The sequence below is a fragment of the Rhinopithecus roxellana genome, chromosome 10 (assembly GCF_007565055.1).
Source record: "Rhinopithecus roxellana isolate Shanxi Qingling chromosome 10, ASM756505v1, whole genome shotgun sequence".
NCBI lineage: Eukaryota > Metazoa > Chordata > Mammalia > Primates > Cercopithecidae > Rhinopithecus > Rhinopithecus roxellana.
The window spans coordinates 16,261,044-16,274,475 of NC_044558.1; the positions used below are offsets into that span (position 1 = coordinate 16,261,044).

The 13,432-nt window shown below is 36.4% G+C and overlaps 1 protein-coding gene across 1 annotated transcript in view; it reads right to left on the bottom strand.

Moving 5' to 3' along the window:
- Window positions 1-13,432, bottom strand: part of RERG (RAS like estrogen regulated growth inhibitor) — a 119,893-nt gene that overhangs the window by 104,954 nt on the left and 1,507 nt on the right. Inside the window, exon 2 of the mRNA XM_010368471.2 lies at window positions 10,864-11,038. Within this exon, the coding sequence (XP_010366773.1) occupies window positions 10,864-10,924 (61 nt within the window). The 5' untranslated portion in view covers window positions 10,925-11,038. The remainder of the gene's footprint in view (window positions 1-10,863; window positions 11,039-13,432) is intronic.

Here is a 13,432-nt window from a genome sequence, read left to right on the forward strand (position 1 = left end):
CAGGAAAGTTTCCCATGTGCTCTGGCCCACAGAATATTTTTTTACTCACGTAGTCTACTCTCACTAGAATGTTAACTCCATGAAGGTAGACAGCTCCTTGTTTTATTACTATAGTGTCAGTATACACCCAACAGGGCCTGGCACTCAATGCACTGAATGTGCAGCTCACAAAAAGTGATACGATTTTCTGAAGCTGAAAACACATGCCTCAAATGGAAACTGAGTACTCAGCAAACTTAACACAATGATTCCCAAAGTGTGGGCCCTAGACTAGCAGCATCAGCGTCACTGAAGAACTTGTTAGAAATACAAATTCTCTGGCCTCAGTGCAGACCTACTGAATCAGAATCTCTGGAGGTGGGGTCCTGAAACATAAATTTTAACAAGCCCTGCTGGTGATCCCAAAGCATGGTAAAGTTTGATATCAACTGTTATAACCCAATAAAAAAATACATTTCCAAACTCAGCTCTGGTTTGGTTTGCAGCAGCAGTGCTAAATCACATAAATTCAGACATTTTAGTACAAAAGTATTCATACATATCTTGGAACAAATGCCTGGGAGATGAGTTTCTGCATAGGATAGATATTTGGGCCAATAATGGTTGATCATTGTTATGTACTTTCTGTAGCAATGTGTCTTGATTCCTAAGAAAAGCATGGGAGAGAGAAACAAGAGACATAAAATATAATATTAAGCAGGAGATTATAACTGTGAGGCTTCTCCCCAGCTCACCTTGGTTATGGCAAATCTCCTAAACAGAAGTTATTTACTGACCACAGAAGTAATGTGATATAGTGTTAACGTGCCTACACCAAGAACCAAAGACCTATGTTTTTGTTAACCAGTTGTAAGTTATCCAAAAAGTGACATAATTTCACTAGAATTTCTCATCGTTTCAATGAGCTAAATAATACCAAAGTGGAAAATTCTATGATTCAATGAGAGTGTCACAAGGGTCTATAATGTTCCAAAACAAACATTTCCAGATGATAGAAAGTGGGGAGAGATAATAGACATGCTGGATCCAAAAGGCTCCTGATGCACCAGGATAATTGATTAAATCTAACAAAATAATACTTAAGAGGATGAAAATAAACATCTATACCTGGGTGAAACATACATACATTTCATACATTGCTCAGGTACAGATTTGGGAAGGTTTGGCTCAGCAATGACATACATTAAAAACAAAAACAAACAAACAAAAAAACAGTCTCCATTTGCAATAAACTCCCCATGAGCCAACATCATGTTGTCTCTCATCCTGACACCAACAGTGACCTTAGGATGCCTCAGCAGAAACAAAGGATCTAGAAGCAAAATCACAGTTATGCTCTGATCTGTTCTGGGTACACCACATCTGAAATGTCTGTCTTCGATTTCAGGTCCACATTTCATGGAGTGCATCGTAGAGCAAAAGAGAAAGGATGATGTTATGACCTCATGGGGGTAAACTAAGAGGCTCTTTGTAGCTAGACTATAGAAGAAGAGACTCAGGCATGAGTCAAGGCATGCTGGCTATATTCAATTTTGTGAAGGGCTGTCATAAGAAGAGGGATTTATCATGCTCCACGTGACACTGAGGGGATAAAGTTAAAGTCAATGCCTACAAGCTACAGAAAAACCTTTGGTTCCAAAGAAGGAAAAGCAACAAACAGGAAGAACTGTTGGAATAATTTTATGTGTGAATTCAATCAAACACTAATGTAAGGGTTTTGTCTATGTAGTTAATACCAGTAGACTGATAGTAGTAAAGGAGACTACCCCTGATAATATGGGTGGGCCTCACCCAATTCTTGGAAGGCCTTAAATGAAAAAACTGAGGTTTCCTAGAGCAGAAGAAATCCTGCCTTAAGATTGCAACATTATCTTCTGCTTGAGTTTCCATCCTGCCAACCTTACAGATTTCAGTCTTGCCAGCTGCCACAATCAAAAGAGACAATTCCTTTGAATGAATGAATGTGAGTGTGTGTGTGTATTCTATTGGTTGTGTTTCTCTGGGGAACCCTGACTGATACAGTTGTGCAAAGGTGGATGTGCAAATAATCTACTTCTGGTCATGATGCATTCCTGTCACTGGAGACAGTCAAGTTCAGGCAAGGAAACCACTTTGGTCATAATAAGGAGGCTATTTAAAATATATGACCCTTGATACAATTTTAAAGCACGTGTGCCAAACTAGACAACATAGTCTAATTCAAATTTTTCATTTATTTATTAAGTCCTAGTATGTGTCAAATACTGCGTGAGGCTCTAGAAGTATAATGAACAGAAACAGCTACTGCTTTGCCTTTTTGGAAGATACATGTATCCTGCACGATATGCAGGGGTACCAGACCAGCTCTTTTTGAACACAAAATTGGTGCTTAACAGATACTTGTTGAATGAACAACTGAATGAATAAAAATATATTTTAAGACTGTAGAGAAATAGATAAATACACACACATACACATACATGTACATATATGTTAACTGAAAAATCTATCAAAAATATTAAAATGTTTTAAAGTTTTAATTTATATAACGATAAGATTTGATTATTAAAACATTATATAAACACACCATGTTTCATTATCCGATAAGGCATAAGTCTAAGTTATTGTCCTAAACCCTCCTCTCCTTTTTGACTGCCCACTTTACATACTGATACTTAAAAAAAAAAATCAACTCAATGTCTCTTCATGTGACATATTTGAAACCAAAAATTCCTAAGGCATTGAAACTACAACCTCTGGATATGCTGTCACATTCCTCCCTGTTGGGCAGTCCATGGAGGAACACAAACAGCCAACTGCTGGACTGAGTGTATTCATCTGCCCTTCAGTAGCAGACAGCCAAAGAGTTCACCATGCTGCTTCTCCAAACAGAAATGTTAAGAAACATAAGGGGAAAAAAATGAATGCAGATCAATAATAACAGAACCTTAGTATTAAGCCCACATTTGTATCAGACTTGTAATTTTTCAAAGTACCTTCAATGCCATAATTTCATTTTGTAAAATGCATTCTGTAAAAATTTTACCTGCATTCTGTAAAAATTGAAAAAGAACAAATGAATCCATCATTGGGCAGATGAACAAAAGGAGATAAGGATGAAATTAAAATGAGGTTTTAATCTCAATCTTTACAGTCAATTGTGTGCTTCTTTACTATCAGATCATAAGGACAGGACACTGTAATGTAGGCTATTTACATAACAATGAGAAACACATTCTTTAGCAAAAGATGATTCACCAGTACTTTTTTTTTTTTAACACTTGATCTGAGGCTAAAGAAATAGAATACTGCATTGCAAGAGAACGCTCTTTTATATAAAAGTTGCTGAGAATTTTGGCTATTTTGGTTAATAACGCACTTGGTACTCCCAGAGGGCTTTGCCATGCATTGGTTATTTATTAGTTACTGTGAATTCCTTATAAAAACAAGATCCATCAGGTTTTACAAAGTTTGTATGATAAAATTCTAATGGTCATTTCATTTCCTAATATAAAATATCTGAGAAGATGTGGAAAATAACTGAATGACACAAAATGAAAACCTTTGATAGCAAAGTTGCAAGAGCCTTGCGTTGAGTCATAGACTGGAATTCTAGACTTGGCTCTACCACCAACAAGCTGGGTGATCTCGCCAAGGATCTCTCTCACATGTATCTCTCATACGTATGGATAAGCTTTACATATTTGTTTATTCATGCTGAAATTATCTATTTCAGACTGCCTGGCCTTTACAATATAGCAACTCATTTTCCATGGGATGGAAGAAATTATGGCTGTTTTTCTGAAACCACATCAATTTTCAAAGGCAGCTGTAGCAACAGACATGCATTTGCACTGGAATTTTGGCTTCAAGGCCAGTACCACCTTGAAAATCTGGCTGATTTCCGCAAACCCATAATTTGGAGAAATACCAGGAATAAAAAGGGGAATTATAAGGATGATTTAAAATTTTCTTCCCTCCACTTAAAGTTAGTCTTTTAAAGTTGCCAAGAAAACAAGTCGAGATCAAAATGGAATTAATAGATAGCTGGTATTTAACTACAGAAACATTTCAATGAATAAATTAGCCATTAGTTTGAAATAAAGGACAATTCAATTTTAATAATATATTCCAATAAAAAAAGCAAGAACAGAGATACGTCCTTTTGGCTTTGAAAAATAATTCTTGATTTTGTTTTGTTTTGTTTTCCAGTACTGTTTCCCCTCAATTATATTTTTCTTAAGAGAAAAGCCTTAACTAAGAAATGGTCATTGTCAACCTGCAAAGTACTTAGGCACCTACCAGTAACAATTAATTTTCATTTTTTTCTAGTTTTTTGTTTACTTTTATTTTCCTATGCCATCTTAAGCACCATTTTTCTTTTTTCTTCCTGGGCATACAAGAAAGGTCAGCAATGACTTATAAATTGCACAGAGGTCTATACATACACATGGGCATACACCTGCAATTTGAAAACATGGCTTCATTGGTCTTGGGGTAGAAAAAACAAATTACAATTGACTCATCTAGGCTGTTTGCCTCTTTTTGCTTTTCTGTCTTTGCAGGTAAAGGAAGATACAAACACTGTAAAGCCACAGGTAACCAGAGCACTATATTTTAGGACAACAGAAAGGCTCCTTTTCCTAACCACACCCAAACTTGTCTCAAAGCCACCTCCCTCCCTTTGGTCCAATTCTTTAAAAAACAATTATTCCTCTAACCACCAACTACGCAAGGAATCAATAGGCCTCATTTCTGGTAATCTTTCAATTTCATAAACCAACTAGGAAAAGCTTCTTTACATACATACATGTGTTAAGGGGCCATGCAAGCTCTGCATCCACATGGGCAGAGGGAAGCATAATCTGCCCTTTTTCTTATCTTGATCAATGTTTTTAGCAAATTTACCATAAAGATTATATAATCTTATGTCTACACTCCCATGTTCACTGCAGAATTTTTCACAATAGCCAAGATATGAAAACAACTTAATGCCCATTAATGGATGAATGGATTTTAAAATGTCATTTTATATTTATATATATGTGTGTGTATATATATGTGTATATATATATACACACACACACACACACACACACACACACACACACACTATGGAATGCTATTCAGCCTTAACAAAGCAGAAAGTTCTATAATTTCCAACCATATGGATAAGCACAGAGGAAATTATGCTAAGTGAAATAAGTCTGGCCCAGAGAAACAAATACCATATGATCTCACTGATATGTGGAATCTAAGATAAAGTTGAACTCATAGACACAGAGAGTGGAATGGTGGTTAACGTCACTGGGAGAGGTATCAATGGGCCAAATGGGGGCATTGGTCATAGGATACAAAGTTTCAGTTACACAGGAGGAAGAACTTCTGGTGATCTATTGCACAGCATGGTGACCATACTTCATAACAATGTACTGTACACTTCAAAATTGCTAACGGAGAGGATTTTAAATATTCTAACCACAAAGAAATGACAATTGAGGGGATGGATACGCTAATTCACCTGGTTTGATCATTCCGTAATGCATATATGTATCAAAACATCAAACTATATCCCATAAATATTTATGGTTACTATTTGTCAACTAAAAATAAAACAAAAATCTGTGATTGATGGTGAAAAATATATAGAATCTTAGAAAATAATGCTCCAAAAGTTTAATGGCTAGTTGGGTCCTCAAGGAGGTAAAAACTGAGATACAGGGTTGTTGTCTGTGTTCACATTCACGTGGTATGCACAGCCAAGGCTGCTTCTTATACCTGTAGTCCTCAAGTGGACCTGAAACCTATGTGATATTAGAGCCACGAATAAACTTGTTATATCTTCCTGAAAAGTCCATTTTAGTCACTGAGTTTTAGGGAAGATTGTTTTTATGTTTAAACAAACAGATATATTAGGAATTCATAGTAAGTTTTGCATACATTTTATATAACTATAAAACATGCAAAATACTTACATGATTCTGAGATGCTTACATATCCCAAACCCCCTAGATCTTTTTTTCTCCTATTAGAAGTACTTTGAAAACAATGTTCAAAAAGCATCATACTATGCCATTCAGTCTGAAGAAGGGGAAAAATTGGTATATAGCTACTTCAGTAGAGAAAAAGTTCTAAAACACAAAAAGGAGTTCTATAGCATAAGAAAATTGATCTGTCCGAGATGCGACTGATGTTTCTGTTTTTTTATTTTATATATATGAGATCTCATAAATATATCTCAGTCTGAAGTATACATATATTTTAAAGCAGGTTTTGGTGGTTATCTTAAAAGTCACATTTAAAATTAGAATAGTCCTTGTCCCACTTAAAAATAAGATGAAAAAAGCTTTTAAAAACCTTTTTATAATTGACAGAGAATAAAGCAGGCAAGAACAAAAAATAGGACGAAAAATCACTTCTCTTTGTGCCACAGAAAAAAATATCACAAGCTTGTTTGTTTTTGGCACCCAGTTTATAGCCTAGCAATCTGAGTCTATGAACTTAAGCCTTCATGGATGAGTGCACCAATTGGCTTTTGAATTACAGGATAGCATTACTCAATTAACTTTGAGACTAGCCCTTTCAAGCAATATAGTTAGCTGTGGCACACAATATTTCAGTTCTAAAATGAGAATGTCAGCTGTGAAACTAAATTTACAATTTCAGTTGTTTCTCTATCAGCCCCCTCCCACACTTACTACGAATTTGAATAATACAACTACAAGAAGCATTGAAATAAAAATATGTGCATTCTAGGCTTATTGGCAAGTCTTACCACTTTAATTACTTGGAACTTGTCAAAATATAGGCTGATGCACACAAGGAAATCTGTGCCCTGTATGCCACATTATTAATGCTTCAGCCTTAGCCAATGAAAGTAAATGTTTACCCGGCTGGGGCAACAAAAGATAGAAAGGGCTGGGAAATCATGACCCTACACTTTGCAGCGTCCCCATGGGGTTCACCGTACTATCCCTATGCCAGCAAGCTCACTTGAAGACAGAACTGCAAGATGCAATTAGAAGGAACAAGAATTCCCCCAGTACAGCAGGCCATGTAAATACTTATATATTACACACATGTGAGTGCACATACACGCATCCCTCACATGTTTTATCAGTACTCTTTAGTAATTAGCACATTATTAAATTTTGCCTCTGCTGACATGTCTGTGGTCAAACTGTCAATGAAAAAGTTCTGGTAAATGTTAAATTCTGTTTTAAATATAGAGGGCCTATCTATCACCTGGGCTTAGGAAGCCATCTGCCACATACCAGAAGCACTTTCACATTTAAAGGTGTTAATTTATTGGTGACACTAACATATTTCTGGCTTTTTACAAGATTAAATATACGCCATATGAAGTATTGTTATGATCATCTGTAGTCAAGCTATAGTTGACATTAACCAGATTTTAGGTTCAAGAAAGAGAAAAAGAGAGAAAGTGTGTGTGCGTGTGTGTGTGCGCGTGTGTGTGTGTGTTCAGGGTATGCTGAGCAGGGATATGGAGTTTTTACCTTATAAGCTGTCTGACTTAGTGAAAACCAAAATACTCACTTGAATGCAAGTATACCTTTAATTGTATGTTTTCACTGTGGAACTTACAAATGAAAAAAGCATACCTTAACAAATTATAATAATATAAGCTAATTTTGAGCATTTGCAATGTGCCAGGGACACTTGCATGTAACAACTCATTCAATCCTAGTAACAACTGAGGTGCTATTACATGTTTTTCATAGTTGAAGAAATTGACAGGTTAAGTAACTTGCCAAAGTTGCCAAGTTCACAGGGCTAACAAAAGCTTACACTCCTGACTCCAAGCCATACGACTCCTTGTTAGCAAATGGGCAATAAGGTCTTGTTTATCCTCAATTCCTACTGGTATTAAGTGTGAGGAAAGTAGAGGGGACAAGGAAGACGTGAAGCCTCTGAAACAATTCAGTGAAGAGTTACTGAATTACATTCCAGCAGGTATAATTTCTTGCAGACTTAAACAAGCAAAAGTTACCTATAAGATTGATAAAGTCTCTGCAGTAGAAAGAGAAATGCGTGATACAATGATGAGGCAGGGACATCAAATAGCCATATTCACAAAGAATTAGAATCAACATAAATTCAATATTGTTGTAGTCTATTTTCAAAATGGTTGCATATGAGCCAGGCATGGTAGCACACACTTGTAGTCCTACTTACTGGGGAGACTGAGGTGGGAGGATCCCTTGAGTCCAGGAGTTGGAGGCTGCAGAGAGCTATGATCATGCCACTGCACTCCAGCCTGAGTGACAGAGGGAGACCCAATGTCTTAAAATGAAATTGGTAGATATGAAGTAGTCTGTGGTCGTTTTCACTGAACTGTGGAAAAAGGCTTCACAATTATCACCCATGCATCAAACAAGTGCTACTTTTAAAATGTGAGGTGCAGTGACAGGTCTCAGAAAAATAATTTAATGTTGAAATAGGAAAACACTGTCTGTTTACAGATGACAGACAAAAAGGCAATTGTTAAAGGTATGTAGTCTGTCATTGTCATTTTCACCTAAATGAAAATAAACACAAATGGTGGAATGTATTTAAGGCAAATAGAGAAAACAGTCCAAAGAAGATTTGAATGTTATTAGAGTTGGAAAGAAACTTAGTGAGCAATTTCAACCTGTGCATTTTACATAAAATAAAATGAAGTTCAGCAGAATCTGATCTCCCTGTGCAGGTGTTATCTTCGGCTATGGGTGAGTCGCACTTCTAGCGGCAGTGTATGGAATAAGGACACAAGAAGATGATATCTAGAACCCTGGAAGCTTCAACTTTGAGAAGTGGGCAGACGAACAGCAAACCCATGAGAACAGCTAGTTAGGAGCAATGGAGAGAGAGCAGCAAAGCCAAAGAGTGTGATGTCATGGGAGCCTGGGAAGGAAGGAATTTCAGGACAGAATAAGCATCGGTGTGATGATAGAAAGAAGTCTAAGAAGATCAGAACTGGAAAATGATCATTAGATGTGTTGGTTATTGTTAGGTAGTGACGTTAGCAAAAGCGATTTCAGGAGCGTGGTTATAACAGAAGATGGCTATGTTTTAAGCAATGAATGAGAGAATCAAAAAACAGATAAGACAGTAAGGGAAGAACTCATATTCAATAAGCTTGAAGAAAAGAAAAAGATGAAGCAGTGGACAAAGAAATGCCTAAGGAAAAATGGTCAGGTGAGAACCAGAGGAATAATTGAAACCATGTGGGAGAAAGGCAATGAAAACAGGTGTCCCAGCTCAGGCTGATGCATGACCCTTGACAGGAGACACCCAGCTTGCTCCGACATCATGTAGATGGGAAACGGATGGACACACGTACAGCTACGTGGTTCTCTCAGCTGAGTTTTTTTTATGCTTGACTTCTTAAATCACATGTAGGTTATTTTAACAAACGATACAAGGTTTTTAAAAATCTCCTTCCCTTATTGCCCATGGGAAGTCTGGAATGAAGGAATAAACGGTCAGCCTCAAGCCTAGACCCTGCACTCACAAGGAGTTAGACAAGCTCTTGCTGGCAGTGAGCGTCTTCTCCCACACTCCCTTCCCTCCATCCTCCACTCACAGGAATCATTTCCTCATTCTCCAGATCCTTCCACCAGCTAAGGAAATTAGGTTCTCACGCCATTAGGAAACACTGAGGAGATTAACAGGGAGGAGTTTAACTATCTTCAATTGTGTGAAGGCTGGCAGGTTCTTAGCCTTGCCAACTATCTATTTTCCTTGCGTGGTTTCTGCCAGAGGCAAGAGCAAACAGCAAACAGAAGAAAAGGGTGGTAGCAGGAAACAGTACTCTTGAAAAAATTAAAAGAAAAAGAAGAGACAAAGACTTAGAAGAGGGAAGATTACTGCTGAAATTAAACCAGAAGCAGGTTACAAAAGAAAGGTTGGTCACAGAATTAAAAAGCTATTATGTGTATTTGTCTAAGATTTTGTGGATTACCTAATGTATTGGATTATACAGCTTATTTCCAAACAGGTTTCCCTCTGCAAACATGCACCTACCAGATATCTGTTTGAGTCCTTCCCTGAGAACCAAAAGCTCTGTGTACAGTTAATTATGGTTCCTTCCTCCAGTAAGAGACTAAGGCAAGAGGTTACCCTGAAAGGTCATGCTGCCCTAATATTTTAGCAACCTCAACTTTGGAATTCTTTAATTGTAAGATCGAAGACATATTTTTCAAAGTAGATATTAGGTACATTTTTCACTTCCACCATTTCACCCTTAATCTTAAAGGTCTGCTAGTGATTTCTCAGATGGGGAACAAAGTCTCTGAATTACTGATGTTAGCCAGAACTTGCTAATTTAAATTCACTGCAGAGGCATTCGCAATAGCTATCTTGCTTGAGGGCATGCACTCCTAAAGTTTCAGGAATCCTCAGGATTTTCGAGTGTTGGGCAATAATGCAATTCTGCTTCTGATAAAGCTAGATTCACTTAAGCATTTTTAAAGCACCTAACACATGCTTGACACTGGACTGTTTGCTGAGAATATAAAAATGAATGATATGTAAAATCAGTCCCTCAAGATCTCATACATAGAGGAAAGCACAAGTATGTATTTTATAATTTCCATGATCTGATTTCTTTGGAGGTTGTTAAAAATCAGAATGCCAAGACCTCTGATATATCCATTATCTTGTATGTTATCAGCAAAGCTACTTCAACATAAATAAGCAAAAGGATATATAACAGTCAATTAGACAAAATAAAAGTTCTAGATGAAGAGACTTTATCTGAAAGAGTAACAAATGAGAATAGGAGAAATATCAACTACCCACCTGCCCAATCCCAAGAAACGATAATAAAGAAACACACTCACCCACACACACACACTACAACAACCACAATGAAAATCTTACCTGACTTGCCTACGCCTGCTCTCCCAAATATTGCCAGTTTGACCTCTGCACTTTTAGCCATGATGGGTGCTGGTAGACAATTTACTGTTGTTAAAACTAAAACACTGAGCAAATCTTTTCGGTTCCAGTCTTTAGATTCACCATATCATTGTAAATCTTGGAAGAGTCCACAATCCTTAAACAAAAGAAATTTGGGAATTCATAAGAGACTAGAAAATGAATTAATATTTATTAAGCATCTAGTATATGCCAGCCACCATTCACTTTATCAACATTTTCTAGTTTGATCTTTACCACTATCCTGTGAGAAGTCTATGGTAACTTACTCTAAATGATTTAACTAATAAATGGTAGATGGATTCAGGACTTGGATTTTGATCTGGTTGGTACTAAAACATGCATTATCACACACAACAGCATTTCTAAAGTACTTCCTCAAGAAATCTTTTAATGAAGGTATTGATTCTTGGTAGTAATAGAAAGTAAATACTTAAAGTATGTGAATACACACATTTACCATCTATCTGTAAACATTCAGTGTACAAACACATGCAGTGGGGCAATGGAGAGAGTCACTTTTGGGCCTCTTCATGTCTCTTTGGGTTGAATAATATACATTCATATTAGTCAATTCCAATGCAACACAATTCAATTTTGCATCTCAAAGTTAAATTTTATCTCAATTCACTCTTGATCACATGATGAAGTCATGTGACAGATACAGATACACAGGTTCTAGGAATCAATATATAATATGTAGATTATATTTTTATATTTTGCTGGGCACCATGCCCTGGTACACAAACAATAAATGCCATGCTCCAAGTTATTATTCCTTTTCTATGATGACTTCAAGTAAATTAGTTTATAATGCTGTCTTAAAACTTGGGAAATAACATTATGTACAAAGTAAGCACATCTTATTTAGTTTGGTGCTTTAGGAATGACATCTAGGTTCTTAGGACCACGGAAACGTAAATTTGGAAAGAGCTTTGGTGGTGGTGGGGGCTGGAGTGGGGGTCATCTGAAGGAATCTTCTAGCCATTCTTCTAGCAAGAATCTTTCCTTAGGACATAACAATCATTCCATATTCCATGCCTGACTTACCACTTCCAGGTATGAAAGGTAGGCTCATTACTTCTGAAAGTTGCTTCATTTCTCCAATTAGGAGAAACTATCTTTCTAATATTGAGCTCTAATCTGTCTCCCTGTGGCTTCTACTCATTTGTCCTGGTTTTTCTCTATGAAATAACTCAAAATAAGTCAACTTTGTATTTCACTCAGAACCTTTCAAGAATCCTAGCATCTAGTAGGACCCTTGCTCCATCCTAGGCTTCTTTTTTCTAGGAACTTGAGGCCCAGCCTGTCCACTTGTTCTTCCTGGAATGTACACTCTCGTTTATGTTTTCTTGACCTTTACTCTCTTTTTCATCATGTGCATTGCCTCCTCAACATCTTAATCACTTTAAAAACGTGGTGTCCACTGCATTCCACTTTGAGATATGACCTGACAAACTGACCCAGTATAAATTCCCTGAGATTTTCACTATCGTTAATCTGCACACCATGGCTGTACTGTAGCACAGCCAATCACAATAAGCCTCACATCTTTTACATGGACTGCAGACCCCCTCATTCTGAACTTTTGCAATCAATGGCTTAAACCTAAATACAACACTGCACTTTTACCCATGTTAAACTTAATCACATCAGTCTTCATAATTCATTCAGTTTTCAAGTCTGGAAAGATGTTTTAAACATAAATATGTTATCTAAATGTGTTAACTGTTCCTGCTAGACTTTTTCCATCTATAAATTTTTACAAAGAGCTTCTTAAGAGAGAGAAATAAAAAAGTGAAAACCCTTCTGAAAAAGTATTTCTACAAAGACATTAACATGTAATTGTTTTCTTCTTTACATATTTAAGCTATCATCCTGTACCTAACAAGGTTTTGTATTTGCTGATTTTCAAAGTGCCAGAGCTTCCTCTGAAGGAAAGAAAAATCAACATTAACATTAGCTGTTGTTTACTTCATCCTCAATAATGAAAAAGGGTCTAAGTAATCATTAATAACAAAAACCAGAAGCTTAAACATCTGCAATTTGTCCAGTCCCATATTTTTGGCTAAAGATAAAAAGATTTCCTTATTTGTCACTTTAGATGCATTCATTAAGAAAAGGCCCCTATGTCTTCAAGATTTAGTGCTTCATCACAGAAACATAATATATGGAGATATATTAACTATTTAAATTATAAATGAGAAGAGGTGCTGACAAGCATTTCTTTGAAACATTGAACATGCAAGTGTCTGGAGCTAGTATAAACAATAATTTTCTATTTCATGCAAAACTGTTAATATCCATGGATATAAAATGCAAGTAATTATCTCTCTGATTAATATTTCATGAAAGTAGCCATCAAATGTGATTTAAAAAAAAATGACAAGTCACATTTTTTAGTAACCCCTAACTGGCCTCAGAGGCATAGGAATTTCACTTAAGAAAGAGAAATTGTGTGGGCTATTTCTTCCATTTATAACCTAATAAAGATACAGCTGGTTATTGTCAA